At 53.6% G+C, this 13,914-nt stretch overlaps 1 protein-coding gene across 4 annotated transcripts in view; it reads left to right on the top strand.

Moving 5' to 3' along the window:
• Positions 1-2,572: 2,572 nt before the first annotated feature.
• Positions 2,573-13,914, top strand: part of UNC5B (unc-5 netrin receptor B) — an 83,683-nt gene continuing 72,341 nt past the window's right edge. For 2 of the 4 annotated variants that reach the window (XM_073240893.1, XM_073240892.1), the window contains exon 1: positions 2,573-3,129. In XM_073240893.1, coding sequence (XP_073096994.1) covers positions 3,051-3,129 — 79 coding nt within the window. In that variant the 5' untranslated portion in view covers positions 2,573-3,050. The remainder of the gene's footprint in view (positions 3,130-13,914) is intronic. The other 2 variants (XM_073240895.1, XM_073240894.1) reach the window with 1 other exon arrangement.

Below are 13,914 nucleotides of genomic sequence, written 5' to 3'. Positions count from 1 at the left end.
TTGATGCTGAAGTCCTGGAGGGAAGTCAGGGCCCAGGACCTTCCATGGGCACATTTCAAGAGTTGTAAGAGTTTTAGACTGGAGTGGGAAGTGGGGCAGGGACCTGCAGGAGAGGGGAAAATAACCACTCTCCTTTCGCTTGCCCCTGCCAATCCTCCTTTCCCTCCAGCCAGGGATTAAAAAAATCATGAAACCTGACACTTGGACTAGAAGTGTCTGTCTAGTGTAACTACTACCTGAATAGCAAAGTCCTGAGGACTGGGAGTTTTGTTAAAAATCTCCATGATCCCACTGCCTTCTGACCGAGAGAGAGAGAGAGAGAGAGAGAGAAAGAGAGAGAGATGTATGTGGTCCCTGCATGCCATGTTTCTGCTGAGATCTCCACTGTGATAACTAGTATAGTGTCCTTGATCATGTGCCCACAGCCAGGGAATGACAGTCAGATGTGGGTCTTGGTACCTGTGTCCTATATGTTTCTTGATGGTAGTTAAGAATCTAAATACCTATTTATCTTTAGTGTCACCTGCCTAAAAGTATATCTGTGCTTTTAGATGTATGTGCCTGGGTATGTGTTTGTGTCTGTGCAAGGTAGATGTGTATGCTTCTTTCAGTCCTGTCTTAAGCATGTGGTTTTCCCTGCAGTTGGGTACCTATTTGTATGTGTTCCTAGGAGGGTCATTTTGCACCTGTTTGTCTTTGCTGTCTGTATACTTGTGTGTACCTTTGTAGGTGTGTATCAGTGAGGTGTGCCTGCAACTGTGTCTAGGTTGTGTATATGTCTGTGTGCCTGTAGCTATGTGTATGGGTGGAGCTGACTGGTGTGATGAACTACTGGTTTTTTCACCTACTGACCTTGCCTGAGCTGTCCTGAGCCAAGCTAAAAATAACCCACCTACCTTTGCCCGCAGAGACCTTGCCCATTTGGCCAAAGTTCTTCCTAGGGAGTCTCACTCAACCCATATCCTCCCACCTGATCCTCAGTGCCCAGACAGAGAGTGTTGGGGAGGTGGACTACCTGCACGTTTCCCCAGGTGCTCCAGATGCCTACCCGTGGGGGGAGGATGTGTGGAGGAGGGAATTGGGCAGTCCTTGTTGCTTCTCTGCCCCTGCCAGGACCACTTCCAGGCTACAAGTCTGGCCCCCAAGTCCTCTCTCCTCCAGTCAAGAAAGCATCCTTGGGGATACTTGGCCCTATACAAGACCAAACCCAACTGGCTCCTGGGCCTGGCTGGACCAATGTCTGACTTCCTTCACCCCTTCCTGAAGCAGCCCACTGCATCTGTATTTAAGGAGTGATTCTAGAGCCCAGCTCTGGAAAAATCCCAAGTAGTGAACCAACCAGGCCTAGGAAGAAGAGGCATTCCTGCTGACTGCCAACCCTTTCTCACCTGCCAGCCCACCCCAGAGTGGGTGTGGTGGACGCAGACTCTCAAGCTCAGAGGGTTTCTTTCCAATCCCATTTTCCCTGCCCCTTTCACTCAAAGCTATGTGATCTTAGGCAAATGACTGAACATCTCTGTGCTCCATTCCTTTGTCTATTAATGGGGGTACAAATGGTACTTACCTTAGAACATTGTTGTAAGGATTAACTGAGGTGATGCCTATAAAGTGCTTAACCCTATTCCTGACACACAGGAGGTCTTTCCCAGTGTTAGCTGATCCACCCCTTCTGACATCTCTGGGTTCAATCTCAAGACACAGTCCATTCCCCAAACTTCACCCAGCTCCATATGCCCCTTGGCCCACCTTTTGGTAGCGAGGACTTTCCCCCAGGAATAAGACTGGCTGGGAGGGGAGATCTTGGGAAAATAAATTACTGACTTTGTGCTGCGGTGTCCATACATATTTTTTTCTTTCAGTTCTACATTTCCTTATGAAATGGTTATTATCTTTTTCATTTTACAGATGATGATGAAGGGAGCATCAGAATGGTTAAGTAACTCGTCCAAGGCCACACAGCAGGTAAAAAAAAGGAAGAGCCCAAATTTACACTGAGCCAAAATGGCTGCTTTCTCCCCTCTACCTCATTGTGGCTGGGGTGGAGGCGCCGGGGCAGGACAGGCAGGGTTTTACATCCTAGGACTTGAATGCTGGAGGAGGTCAGAGGGCTTTTGTACCAGACAAGTAGGGCCAACCAGGATGCTCCAAATTCATACCCAAGTTCACGTAGCTGTAAACCCCAGCTTAACCAGGACTTCAGCGTTTAAGATTTGCTCATTAGGGAGCCTTTTTTGGAAAGACCCCCACATGCAGAGGACATAGGACAGTAATAAAGACCAGGGAGCCAAAAGTGAGAGTCCTGAGTTTCATTAGAGGAGAAAACTGACACAGATATGCCAAAGGAGAGAACAAAAATACGTTTCCTTAGTTTTTGGAACCGAAAATTGGTTAGACTCCTCTTCCAGTTACGATCCAGCGGCCGGGTTTTCCAAAGCTCAGCGCCCGGCGTCTCTCGAGGTCCCCCCTGAAGGGCCCCTAGCTCGGTCGAGGCCGCGCGGAGGTGGCTGTCGATTCCCCACCTCTGGGCCCCCCGTCGGCTCCGCCCTCGCCTGCGCAGGCCCCGCCCAGGCCGCGCGCTCCCCTTTACTCGTAGACTCACCAAGGCTAGAGAGCGGCGGCGCTCGGCGGTGTGCCTGGCGGCGGAGGCCGACGAGGGTGTGCGGAGCGCAGAGAGGCGCACTCCTGGGTTGGGACTGAGCGGTGCAAGCCTTTGAGAGAGCCGCTGAGCGCACTCGCTTTTGGTCGCTCAACTTCGGAGCCAGGACGCGGGAGCCTGGGGAGCGCTCGGAACCCCGGAGCCGAAGTAGCGCGGAGAGGGGCGCGCCGGAGCCTGTCTCGAGAGCAGGCGCCGGACGCCCATCACGCTCCGAGTTCCGGGCAGCCCTCTGCGCAGTGTGGCTGCCGCTGCCCCCACGGAGGGCACGGGCTGGCGCGGCCGGGCACCGGTGAAGACGAAGAGGAGGCGGCGGCGGCGACGTCGACGGCGGCGGCGAGGCTGGGGCCAGGGAGAGAGCCCCGGGGGAGAGGCGCCCGAGCCCGGCCGCGGGAGCATGTGGGCCCGGAGCGGAGCGCGGGGCGCGTTGCTGCTGGCACTGCTGCTCTGCTGGCACCCAATGCTGAGCCAAGCAGGTAGGGAGCTTACGGGCTTGGGGGTGAGGGGAGGGGGGCGGCTGGCGTGGGGACTCCTGCGCCTCACTCTGATCTAAAGTTGAGGTGATCTGTCCCCGCGTCGGTGCGCGCAGTTAAAGCAGCAGGAGCGCCCAAGTTAGAAGGTAGATTTCCCTGCTCCACGAAGGTGGGCTATGGTGAAGCCACCTCGCTGTGGACCCAGGCCAGGAGGTTCTGAGTAAGCCGGAAGCCTCCTGCTCCCGCCTGGAAGGGTAGCTAATTTTTCTTGGAATGAGTGTCCAAGTCGGGGTCTGCGCCTCTCGGAGGACCCGCCTCCAGGGTAACCCTGGCTCCCCGCGCGTCCGACGCGGGCGCCGAAAAACAAACCCTCGCTGCTCTTGCCAGGTGTACCCTCGCTCTCTTGCAACTTCCCAGCCGGTCCCGGCTCACCCAGGCTCTTATGCGCTGCAGACCCGAATCCGCAGACTATATTAGAAAGCGAGAGAGCCGCGGGGCTACGGGAAGCGGGGATCTGCTCCATCAGCCGGAGGAAGCCGGCTTGAAGGGCTTTGGCTGTTGAAGGGGGAAGGGCTGAATCCTGCATGTACTGCTTTCCCCGAGATCTTGAGATCCCAGGTCTGGAACTATTTTTTTCCCCTGGGTGTTGGTTGGTGTGTGTGTTGGAGAAGAGTGGGAGAGTACGTACTGATTCTGCCGAGTTTCCTTTTAAATGGGTCACTGACATTCTCCATCGTCCGGGGAGCAGACAAGATGCGCTCGCTTGGGTACAGCTCCTACTCTGGACCCAGAAAGATGTCTTAGAGGGGTTGGTGGGCTCCTAAAACAAAGTCCCTACACCTCCTCCTTGGCCGTGGATGTGTACACGTCTTTTTCGTATGTAGCTGGGCCCGGCGTCGCTAACCGCGCCGCATCTTCTCGGGAAGCCGGTGAACGCATGGGATGGGAGCCAGCCTCTCTTTGGTGCCCAAGCAGGTGGGCTGGCTGCGGCCGCCGAGCGCAACCGCTCTTGAAGCTGGGAGAGGGTGGAGGGGGCTGGGTGGGGAACTTCCTGTACCGAATCCTCTGAGCTGAGGCTAAGAGTGGAGCAGGTAAACTGGTGCAGAAAGTGGACCAGATGACGTAGCCCTACCCCCTCCACCTTCCGCTGGGATGTTGGCATCCACCCTCCTCCGGGCCCCCACCCGCCTTGGCCAAAAATTTCTAACTCTGGAATTAATGGTTCCCACGGACCAGGAGTGAGGGCTTGGTTTTAATACATCCTCCACTTTTTTCCCAGCCCTGTGTTGTAAAGTTACAACACAATCATTTGATCCAAGTTAATTATGATTTGGGCAGACTCTGGTATTTAAAGCAGCGTTTTGAAGTTGGAAGGTAATGATGGGGGAGGGGCAGGCTGCTGAATGATCAGCCTTGTTTTAAAGAGTTGGGTTGGTTGTGGGAGGTGTTGGGCTGGAGTGCTGGTTTCTGGTTTAAGGATGTTTGAGGGAAAGTGATTGAAGGGTGGATGAAGTCTCTGTAAATAGTACATGGGCAGGGTTGGGTCTTGGGAAGCTGTTTTTGTACCAACAGGGCAATGGGATTAGGAATATATCCTGAGGTTCCTGGGAGTGGGGGTCACTGGAGTGGGCAGGAGGAAGACAAGACCAGTTGGCCTAGAGAGCTCTCTGGAACTGGGGAGGCTGGGGGTGGCCTGCCTTTTCTGCTTAACAAAGCATCCAGCCTCCACCTTCCCCAGAGGAAGCCCCAGGCCTAGGGCTTTGATGGATTGGGCATGAATGGTGCCCAGCCAGAAATGGCTTCTAATACTGGGCTTTGATTTCTCACTAGTGAGCAGAACCAGTGTTGAAATTGTGTTCATTTCTTAGCATGGCAGGGGCTGCCTGCCCACCAGCCTGGAGAGGGGCCAGTTGGTGAGATCGGCTTGCAGACTTCCCTTTGTCAGAATGCGCCACCTTAGAAATATTCTTTCAGGAGGGAGAACATGCCCCTTCCTCCTACACAACCCTTTTCCTCTAATGCCAGGAACGCAGAGCATCTTTCAGTGTTCTTTGGGTCTTTCCAGTGGATCCCACATGAGTCCCATTTCACTGGTGGGGAAAACCAAGGCCAGAGTGTTGGCTTCCCTCAAATCTTGCCTTCACTTGACCGTAGATTGCAAACTTGTTTGCAGGGCTCCTACGCAATAGCCAGGCTGATTCAGGCCATGTTGAAGTTCTCCTTGGCCCCATCCACCCCTCTGCCATGAGGCTCATGTCAAGCTGAGGCAGAAAAGGCTGCCTCTACTGGTGATGGGGGTGGGGGTTTTTCCTTGGGAATGTCCAAGCTCCCCTCAAGTGGCAGCACCTTCCTCCTTTCCTCTACTCCCATCCCCAGTGAATATGGGGATGAACTCCCTTTAGAGCACTGAGAATTTTTAAGCCGTGAAGTTTTCAAACCCGAAACCATAAAACCTCAGATCCTTAGATGTCAGCAAGTGACTGACCCGGAGAGACCACTTCAAAAGCCCAGGCTGGCCCTGGGAATCTCCACCAACCCCACCTCTCAGCCTTTCCTGGAGCTTTTAATGAATCTTTCCTTGGCCTCTGGCTGGGATGGTTGAGAAAGAACCAAGGTGTCATGATAACACTTCTTTTTATGGTACAATTAAAATCCGTTTTCTTAGTGTCTCTGCTGTGAGTGTGTATGTGTGGTGTGGTGGCCCATCCATGTCTTCCTCTGCACTATAAGGAACACCATCTCACTTAAACAAATGGAAAATCAAGAGTGTCTTAATGGGTTTTCTCATTAAAGTGAAAATACCACTGCAGGGGAGGAATTTCATATGTAATTTCTCTCCTTCCTCTTCCCTCTCCCATCCTAAACTGGGAATTCTGTAGGACAAAACAATTCTTCTCTTTCCCAGCCCACATTTAACTGCTGAAGCTTTGGGACAGGCCCTGACTTGCCCGAGGTTACACTGGGACTCAAGGATAGAGCTGGGATTTGAACTCGGACCTCACAAACCTTAATCTAGTAGTCATTCTGGTTCCTTCATTCCACCTGGGCTGCAAGACCTGCCAGCATGGGTCTGGGACTAAGATTCTGAAATCAAGGTACCACTGAAGAGGGCAGGCAGCTAGAGGTAAAGTTCATTTGGTGGCTGGACTAGACAAGGACTTCTGGCAGCATAGGGAAAAGAAGTTGAGTTGGGAGCACAGGCTCAGGAGAAGTGGAACAGGGCTGAGCCAAAGGTCAGAGGTGAGGGCTCTTGAGCCCAGGCAAGTGCCCAAAAGTGACTCCACCTCTGGTGCCGATCTTCTCAGCCACTGCCCAGATCTGCCCCAGGTAAGATAAATCACAGGCCAAGTTCACTTGGGCTGTTCGACATTAGCGCTTGAGAGCCCTGCACCCTTTATGTATTTGGGGTTGGGATGTGTTTATACTTTTTATTTTGAAGCTTTGGGGGCCTGTCTCCTCCTCCTCGTTCACTTTGTTGAGTTTCTCCTGGATAGAGGGTACTGTGACCCTGTTCCTGGCGGTCGGGCCTAAGATGAGGTCTGCTTCTCACCTGCCTTTACTCTCCTTACCTGTGTCTTTTTCTAAAGGGGTGTGGGCTGCCTAGGACGTTGAGGATGATGCTGGAGGACGTGGACCCCTTCCATGCCAAGTGCTTATAGAGCAAGTTCAGTGATTCTGAATGGCCTGTTCTGGGGCCTTCCTGCCCCGGGGCCTGCTGGCTAAACGTGTGGACTTTTGAGCCTGGGAGCCGGGGCTCTAGTGGAAAGGAGACACTTGGGAGCCCACTGAGGCCTGCGGGAAAGGGAGGAGAGGCAGGGTGAGAGGCTGGTACTGGGGCTTGCCCTGCTGGGGCAGGGGCTGGGGAGCCTGGGCAGGATGTGGCCCCCGTACACACACACCAGAGGGTTGTGGCCAGTGGGCAGCTGGGGCCTGTGCTGGCGCTTCTGGCCGCCTCCCCACCTCCTCCTCCTCCTCCTCCTCCTCCTCCTCCTCACCAGTTTCCTAAACAGCTTCCTAAACAAATGGAGTCATTAAAGCTGTGAAGGCAAAATGAAACCAAACAAGTGTGTTCTGTGCTCTGCTTTTCCTTTTTTTAAAAGGAAAATTTAAATACTGTAATTAGAAAAATACAAGGGAGGGCAGTTTCAGGAGGGTCCAGGGAATCCGTGCACTCCACCCTTTTGATTTGCTTCCCAAGTTGGGGCTGAGGCACCCCCCACCGCAGCTCCCTGTGGGCCTCCTCCCGGTCGGGTGCCACAGGGGCGCCTGGAGCCGCGCTTTTTGGGAGACGTCTGGCGGCCCTGGCTGGCTTTGGCTCCTCACCGCCGTGCCGTGAATCGGGCCAACTCAGACTCCCGCCCCAGCCGCCGCGCCCCCGCTGGGCAGGCCAGCCCCGGAGCGCCAAGCCACAGGTCTCCGCCGCGCCCCTTCCTCCCCGATCCTGGGCCTCGGCGATGCTCACCGCAGCGAAAACATTTGCTGAAGTGCAGGCATAAATCAGCCGCCTCCCCGCTCCCCGCGGCCCCCTACCCCTTTTGTTTCCTCTTGCTTCTCTCCCAAGCGTTGGGTTGCTGGAAGCTCCCGAGCCTACCCCTGCAGACCAAGCGGCCTGATTGGCATCCGCACAGCTCGCGGGTGGATTCGGCGCCGCCGCCCTGGCCGCGCGGTTACCTAGGGGCTACGCGCACCTCCGTGCTGCCTGCTCCTCCCCGTGCCTCCCCTCCCGAGCTAAATCAGTCTGTGGGAGCGCCCGGAGTCTAACGCCACCGCCTAGCCTCTCTCCTCACCTTCCAGAATGGGCTGCCTCCAGCGCCTCAACTTCCAAACCTCTGCACGCTCATTTCTCAAGGAAGGCAGGCTGTGGGTGTGAGTATGTATAAGGATTTGGCGGGGGGTGATGGGGTGAGAATGCACATTGAGGAAGTAGGTGGAGGTGGTAGTGTGCAGTGGGAGGTGAGGTAGGCATGGTGTTTCATTGGGGTGTTAGGTGCGAGGAGGTGAAGTGTGCAGGAGGGATAGATGTGTGTGTGTTCTGTGTACAGACATGTGTGATGTGGGTGGCTATGTGTGTTTGTGTGTGTGTGCAATGTGCATATGGGCAGAGCTGAACAGTGTTTGTGTATAAACAGGTATGTGTAGTGTGGGGACAGTGAGTCACCACCAGGCCTGGGAAGCTCTCTCAGTTGTATTCTGTTAGGGGTGTCTCTTCTGGATGGGACCCAGGCCATTTACCCTTTAGCACTAAGGAGACCTCATCTCGTGCTGTGCTGGGGGCTGTGAGCAGGAGGATTTGATCCAAGTACCAGGTTCCAGAGTTGGAAGGGCAGAGGCCAGGCTTGCCTCAGGTTGGGTCCTGCTGCTCTAGAGGGAGGAAGGTTGTCCATAGATAGGCGCTAAAGCCAGACCAGGAGCTTGGGGATTGCCCCCAGAAGGACAGAGGTCTGAGTCCCGGGGTCTCCTACAGTCAACTCCCAGCTTACCCAGAGCCATGGGAAGGCCCGTGGCTTGGATCTGCTGTCTGATATGGGTCAGGCTCCTGCTTCGGCCATCCAGGGACAATGAGACCTCCTCTGGAATGTGCTGGAGGAGAGGCAGGCAGAGCTCAGGTGGAGTGTACCATAGCAGGCATGGCTGGCCTGGGGCTCTCAAGGCAAGCAACTGAAAGAGGGGACATGAGCACACACAGCCGCACTCATGAGCCCTGGGCTCTGCTGTCCTTACCGTCTCCTTAGTCTCAAAGGGCCCTCTGCCTACTTCTGCCTGTACTGAAGACTGCCATCCTTAACTCTAGTATAAGACGTGCCATTGACAAGCAGGAAGACCTATAGGAAAATGATAGCCTCACCAATGTGCATATTGCTTTACAGCTTATAAAATCCTCCTGTAGGTGGGACCTCACTTGATCCTTATAAGAACCCCCACTGGAGAAGAGGTGCCCACTTAGGAAGAAGCTGACTTGGGACCCAGGCCAGAGTAGCCCTGGCCCTAGCCCTCAAGATGGTCGTTGTGCAGAATGCTGGTGTCCACTCCAACTGTTAAATGATATTCAGAGAGTCTTGGATGCCAAGTGAAGGCAGTGACTGTAGCAGGGAAGAGCACAGCAGAGAGTAAATGTTCTAAGCCTTGGGGCTTCCTGGAGGGGATGATGTGAGCCAGACCTTGACTCTTTTTCAAGTCTTTCTGACAGCATATTCTCAAGTGAAGACAGAATGGGGGCTGGCTAGTGGGGGCCCATGGGCAGGGGTACCTGGCCCTAGACTTCTCCTACACTCAGGAAATTGCCCCTGCCAGTATCTGCTTAGCTTCCATCTTGGGCAAGCCCAGTCCTTGGTGAGGCACCCTCTCTGAAGGGGTGTACCTTGGGTAGGCCAGGAACAGGGGTGGGGGCTTTAGAGAAAAAGATTTCATATTTTTTGCTTCTCTCTCCATGGCTCTTAAAGATAGAGTGAGCCCAAAAAATACTTTTTAATTACTGCTAGGGATTATGTTGGGGTTGGGTGCATGGGGAGGTGTACTTCTCTGCCTTCTGCCATGCCCCGCCAGAGGACCCTGAGCAGGTTAGAAGGGAAGGATAGAGACTCAGGCCAGCCCCTCCCATGAGCCAGTCAGATGGGTATGGGTAAGGCTTATGTCATCCCCACTCCAGGAGGCCCCAGCCCCTCCACACACCCCTCCTCACAGAGGCCCCTCCCCAGGGCCTCAGCTGCAGGTCCAGAGGGTGCAAGGCATGGCCAACTGGAATTTTAAAGAGGTTAACATAGCCTCCCAGCATTACCACTTACAACTCTATGGTCTTGGCAGCCCACCTAACTGCTGTGCCTCAGTTTCCTCATTTGTAAAACGGGGATAATATTGCCATCACAGGGTCATATGACCTGATGGATGATAAAGCACTTAGCACAATACCTGGCACACATTGGGCACTCAGGCGCAGCCTCCTCAGGAGGGACTGTGATGCCAGTGGTGTCTTCCTTCAAGGGAGGGGCTGCGGAGGAGAAAGTGAGGAGGCTCAGGGCCTGGAGTCCCAGCAGCTCCGGGCCTGGAAGTCAGGACACTCTAGTTTCTGCCCTTCCCCTGCTGTGTGGCATTGGGCAACCGCCTTTCCTTTTCTGGGTTCTGGTTGTTCTCTCCATTTCTAAGTTTGGGGTGAGGGAAAGGTGGAAGGGTGATCTTTGAGGGCTGTATTTTTTGTCCAGTTCCATCTGAAAAGGCCCAGGAGCCAGCAAGAGATAGAGGTAACCAAGCCCCAGAAGCACTTGTGTTTACAGAGGCCCCTCCAGAAAGTCAATATATCGACTGGAATGCCCTTGTGAGCATTATGCAGCCCTGGGTCTCTCTCTCTCTCTCTCTCTCTCTGAAACCATAAATCACCCTCTGGGACCTTGGTCTCTTTTTCCTGTTCCGTAAGCATCTCCTGCCTCTGAGGCCAAGGGCCCCAGATGCCAATCAGGGCCCAGGAGGCAGCGAAGGATCTACCGACAGAAGCAGCCTGGGCATGTGAGAGAAGAGGTGCTTGCTCCCCCTGCTCCCTGCCACCCTCACCAAGGTTCAAGGGAGTCCTGTGGAGGGCGTGATAGGAACAGACTGCCCCATCCTGGCCATCCCATTCACTGTCTCATTCCTGTAGAGCGGAGGGTGGCTAATCCCGGGGGGTGAGGAATGAGGAAGGCTATCCCCACATCGAGTGTTAGAACATTGGCCCAGCCCTAAAACTTGGTGCATTCACTCAACCTGAGCAAGTATTGGGCAGTGGAGTCAGAGATGGGCAAAGGACAAGCCTGAGCTTGAATTGGTTTGTGTGGCTTCTTAAAGCATGAACCATGCGTCAGGCCTGTGACGCAAGGGTGCAAGATGGTATGTCCGAGAGGAACCCACTCAAAGAAGAGCCAGGATCTGTGTGTGCTGAGAGGGAATCTGGTATAGTGCTTAGAGAGCAGGCTGTGCAGTCAGACTACTTGGGTTCAAATCCTGGCTGGGGCACTGTCTGGCTGGGTATTTTAGAGCAAGTTCTATCCTCTCTGAACTTTAGTTTCTTTATCTGTGAAATGGCATTGCTAATAGCACCAATTCTTCAGATTATTGCGGGGATGAGTGAGGTAATGCATACAAGTATTATGCACATTCCAAAGTGTTCCGTAACATTCACTGTCATCATCAGCATCATTATTAGTGCCAGGTATTGGGTGGTATGACAGGCAATGCCTAAGTGATGAAGAGAAGGCTCCAGTGGGCCTGGGTGGCTGGTCAGGGAAAGCTTCCTGGAGGAGGGAAGGATATTGCTTGCTCGGCCTTTGAAGGATGAGCAGAGTTGGGTAAATGGAGAGGACATTCCTGCTAGGGGATGCGTGTGTGAAGCTGTGGGGTGGGACTGTCTGGCACATTCACACAGGAAACAAATTCCAAATTCAGCCACTGACTTGTATCTGCTCATCTGGTAGAACAAGAATTCTGGGGTACAGGGGTTCCTTAGTCCAGTGGAAAGAGCCAAGACTTTGGAATTAAAAGGATTCAAATCTTACTGAGTGCCTGGGCCAGATGGCTCAGTCTCTCTGGACCTGAGCATCCCCACCTGTGAGTTGCCTTCACTGGGTGGAGACATGATGTGCGATAGTACACCCAGGTTCCACTGATCTCCATTACCTCCTTCCTTTCGGCCTCTCCCCTACCCCCGACCTGGCTGACCCCTGACTGGAGCTGGGCCCTGCTTCTCTCCCTGTAATTTCTGGGCTGGAAAGCAAGGTACCCAATCCCTGGTAGCAGCCTCTAGGTTGACGGTGGAGCCAGGGAGAGGGCCAGGACAAGGGAAGCTACATTTTCTGGTGCCCACCTGGGCCTGGTGGATGCCAGGAGGCATCACCAAGGCCTGGGAGGAACATCTTCTGCTGAGATCACCCAGGAACCTGCACCCCCCAGAGGCCCCAAGTGGCGTCTAGAGACATTACCGGAGTCAGGAGACAGAGCTGAAGGAAAGCAGGTCTGTAATGCGATCAGAGGCGCCTGCCTGGCCAGCCTGAGGCCTGAGCACCCATTCAAGATGCAGAGCTTACAAGAAATGGAGTCAGAAATTCCAGGAACGTTGTTCTGACCCCCTCCCCCATCCCACCTTTGGTCATTCTGTGACACAGCAGGGCAGAGTGACATTTGGAGAAAGAGAGCAGTGGCCTGGGGTGAGGTGTGTTGTATGGGGCCACTCACCCCCTTCCCTTTCCTTGTCTCTGAGCCAGGGCCCTGGGGACAGGGAGGTAGGTCAGTGGGTGGAGGTAGGATGGGGCTTAAACAACAGGAGAGCAGCTGTGACACTAGTGACTAGAGAGAATGGGTCTGAGTTTGCTTACTTGTGTCCCTGGCACCCAGCACAGTTGCTGGTACACAGAAGGTGCCAGATAAACACTTGTAGAATGGGTGAATGAACAACGCAGGGTCAGGCCTTACTTTTCCCAGTGGTTGTTGTGATTCAGACCCTGCTGTGCTTTGGACTTGCTGCTGGGGATGAGTAACCAAAGAATTAGAAGATCTTCATCACTTTGCTTAGAGCCTCCCCTTCCTCTTTGCCCTTCCCTTTCTCTCCTGCTTTCTGTCTTTGAGCATTTACTATGTACTAAGTACAATGGAAGTCAGAGGCCCTAGGTAGGAAAGTGTATTCACTGAATCTAGTGGAGCCACAAAGAATTAACCAAGTACTGCAGTCAAGTGTCCTCAGCCTTTTTTGTGTGGAAGAAACAGACTAGCAGACATTTCCTGGGCTGGTAAATTATGTACTTATCTGCAAGGTGGCCTTCACCAGGCATGGCAGCCTAGGCCCTTTTAAAATGTTTCTTTCCTACTTGCATTTCCAAATGCCTTAATTGTTCCCCTCCATCTTGCCTTCTAGTGGCTCAAGAGAATGTCCATTACATAGATGCCTTGCTCTGAGACCTGGGAGCAGGTATGGGCTGAGAGGGTATTTCTGAAGGCCCATCAGTGGACAGACTGACTGCAGGCCTCAGAATTCCACAGCAGCTGCCACCAGCTTCTTGGTCGGAGCTTAGTTTGGCACAGGGGAGCAATTTTGGCTGCAGGATCTAGCTGAGCCACACTCTCCCTGGCACTGCAAACAGTACCAAAATTCAGGGAGCATTCCTGGTCGATTAAGCACCCCCAGACCCTTAGCCAAGCCAGTAGTAGGCCTGGCCCAGCTACCACCCTTACAACTGGGCTCCCTGCCAGGAGCCCCTGCCTGGCAGCCCAAGACAGCCAAGGCTGCTGGGTACAGTGACCTCTGGTGCAAATCTGATCTGGCCATATGTTTTCTTGCTAGTGCACCCCACTTATGTATATGTGTGCACACATGTACACACACATACACACATACATTTACTGAAGAAACCATAGCAGAAAGAGCCCTGAACTGAGGACTGGGAAACCAGGTTTCTAATCCCAGTTACACAGCTAATCTGCTGTGTGGCGTTGAGGGAGTAGTCCCTTACCCTCTCTGGGCTTCAGTGCCTTCATCTGTCCAAATTGGTAACTGTGTTCAACTCCTAGCTCTGGCACTAACTATATATAGTTAGTTCCTGGAGCCTGCATCCCCTCATTGTAAAATGGGCCCTGATTGGTTTTGGGGGAGATAGAGCATGGTCAGTAAAGGTGAGTTTTCTTTTCTTTACGCAGGAGGAAATCAGCCTGCAAATTACTGGTTAACCCTTATTTCTTTCTGATACTCCCCTTGCGACATGGGAACTATAAGACGTAAGGTTCAGGATGGCCCACAGAGTAACTTGGGAATCCGTCATGGGGTTACAGCAAGGA

The sequence above is a fragment of the Manis javanica genome, chromosome 7 (assembly GCF_040802235.1).
Source record: "Manis javanica isolate MJ-LG chromosome 7, MJ_LKY, whole genome shotgun sequence".
NCBI lineage: Eukaryota > Metazoa > Chordata > Mammalia > Pholidota > Manidae > Manis > Manis javanica.
This window is presented reverse-complemented; position numbering and strand designations above follow the sequence as displayed.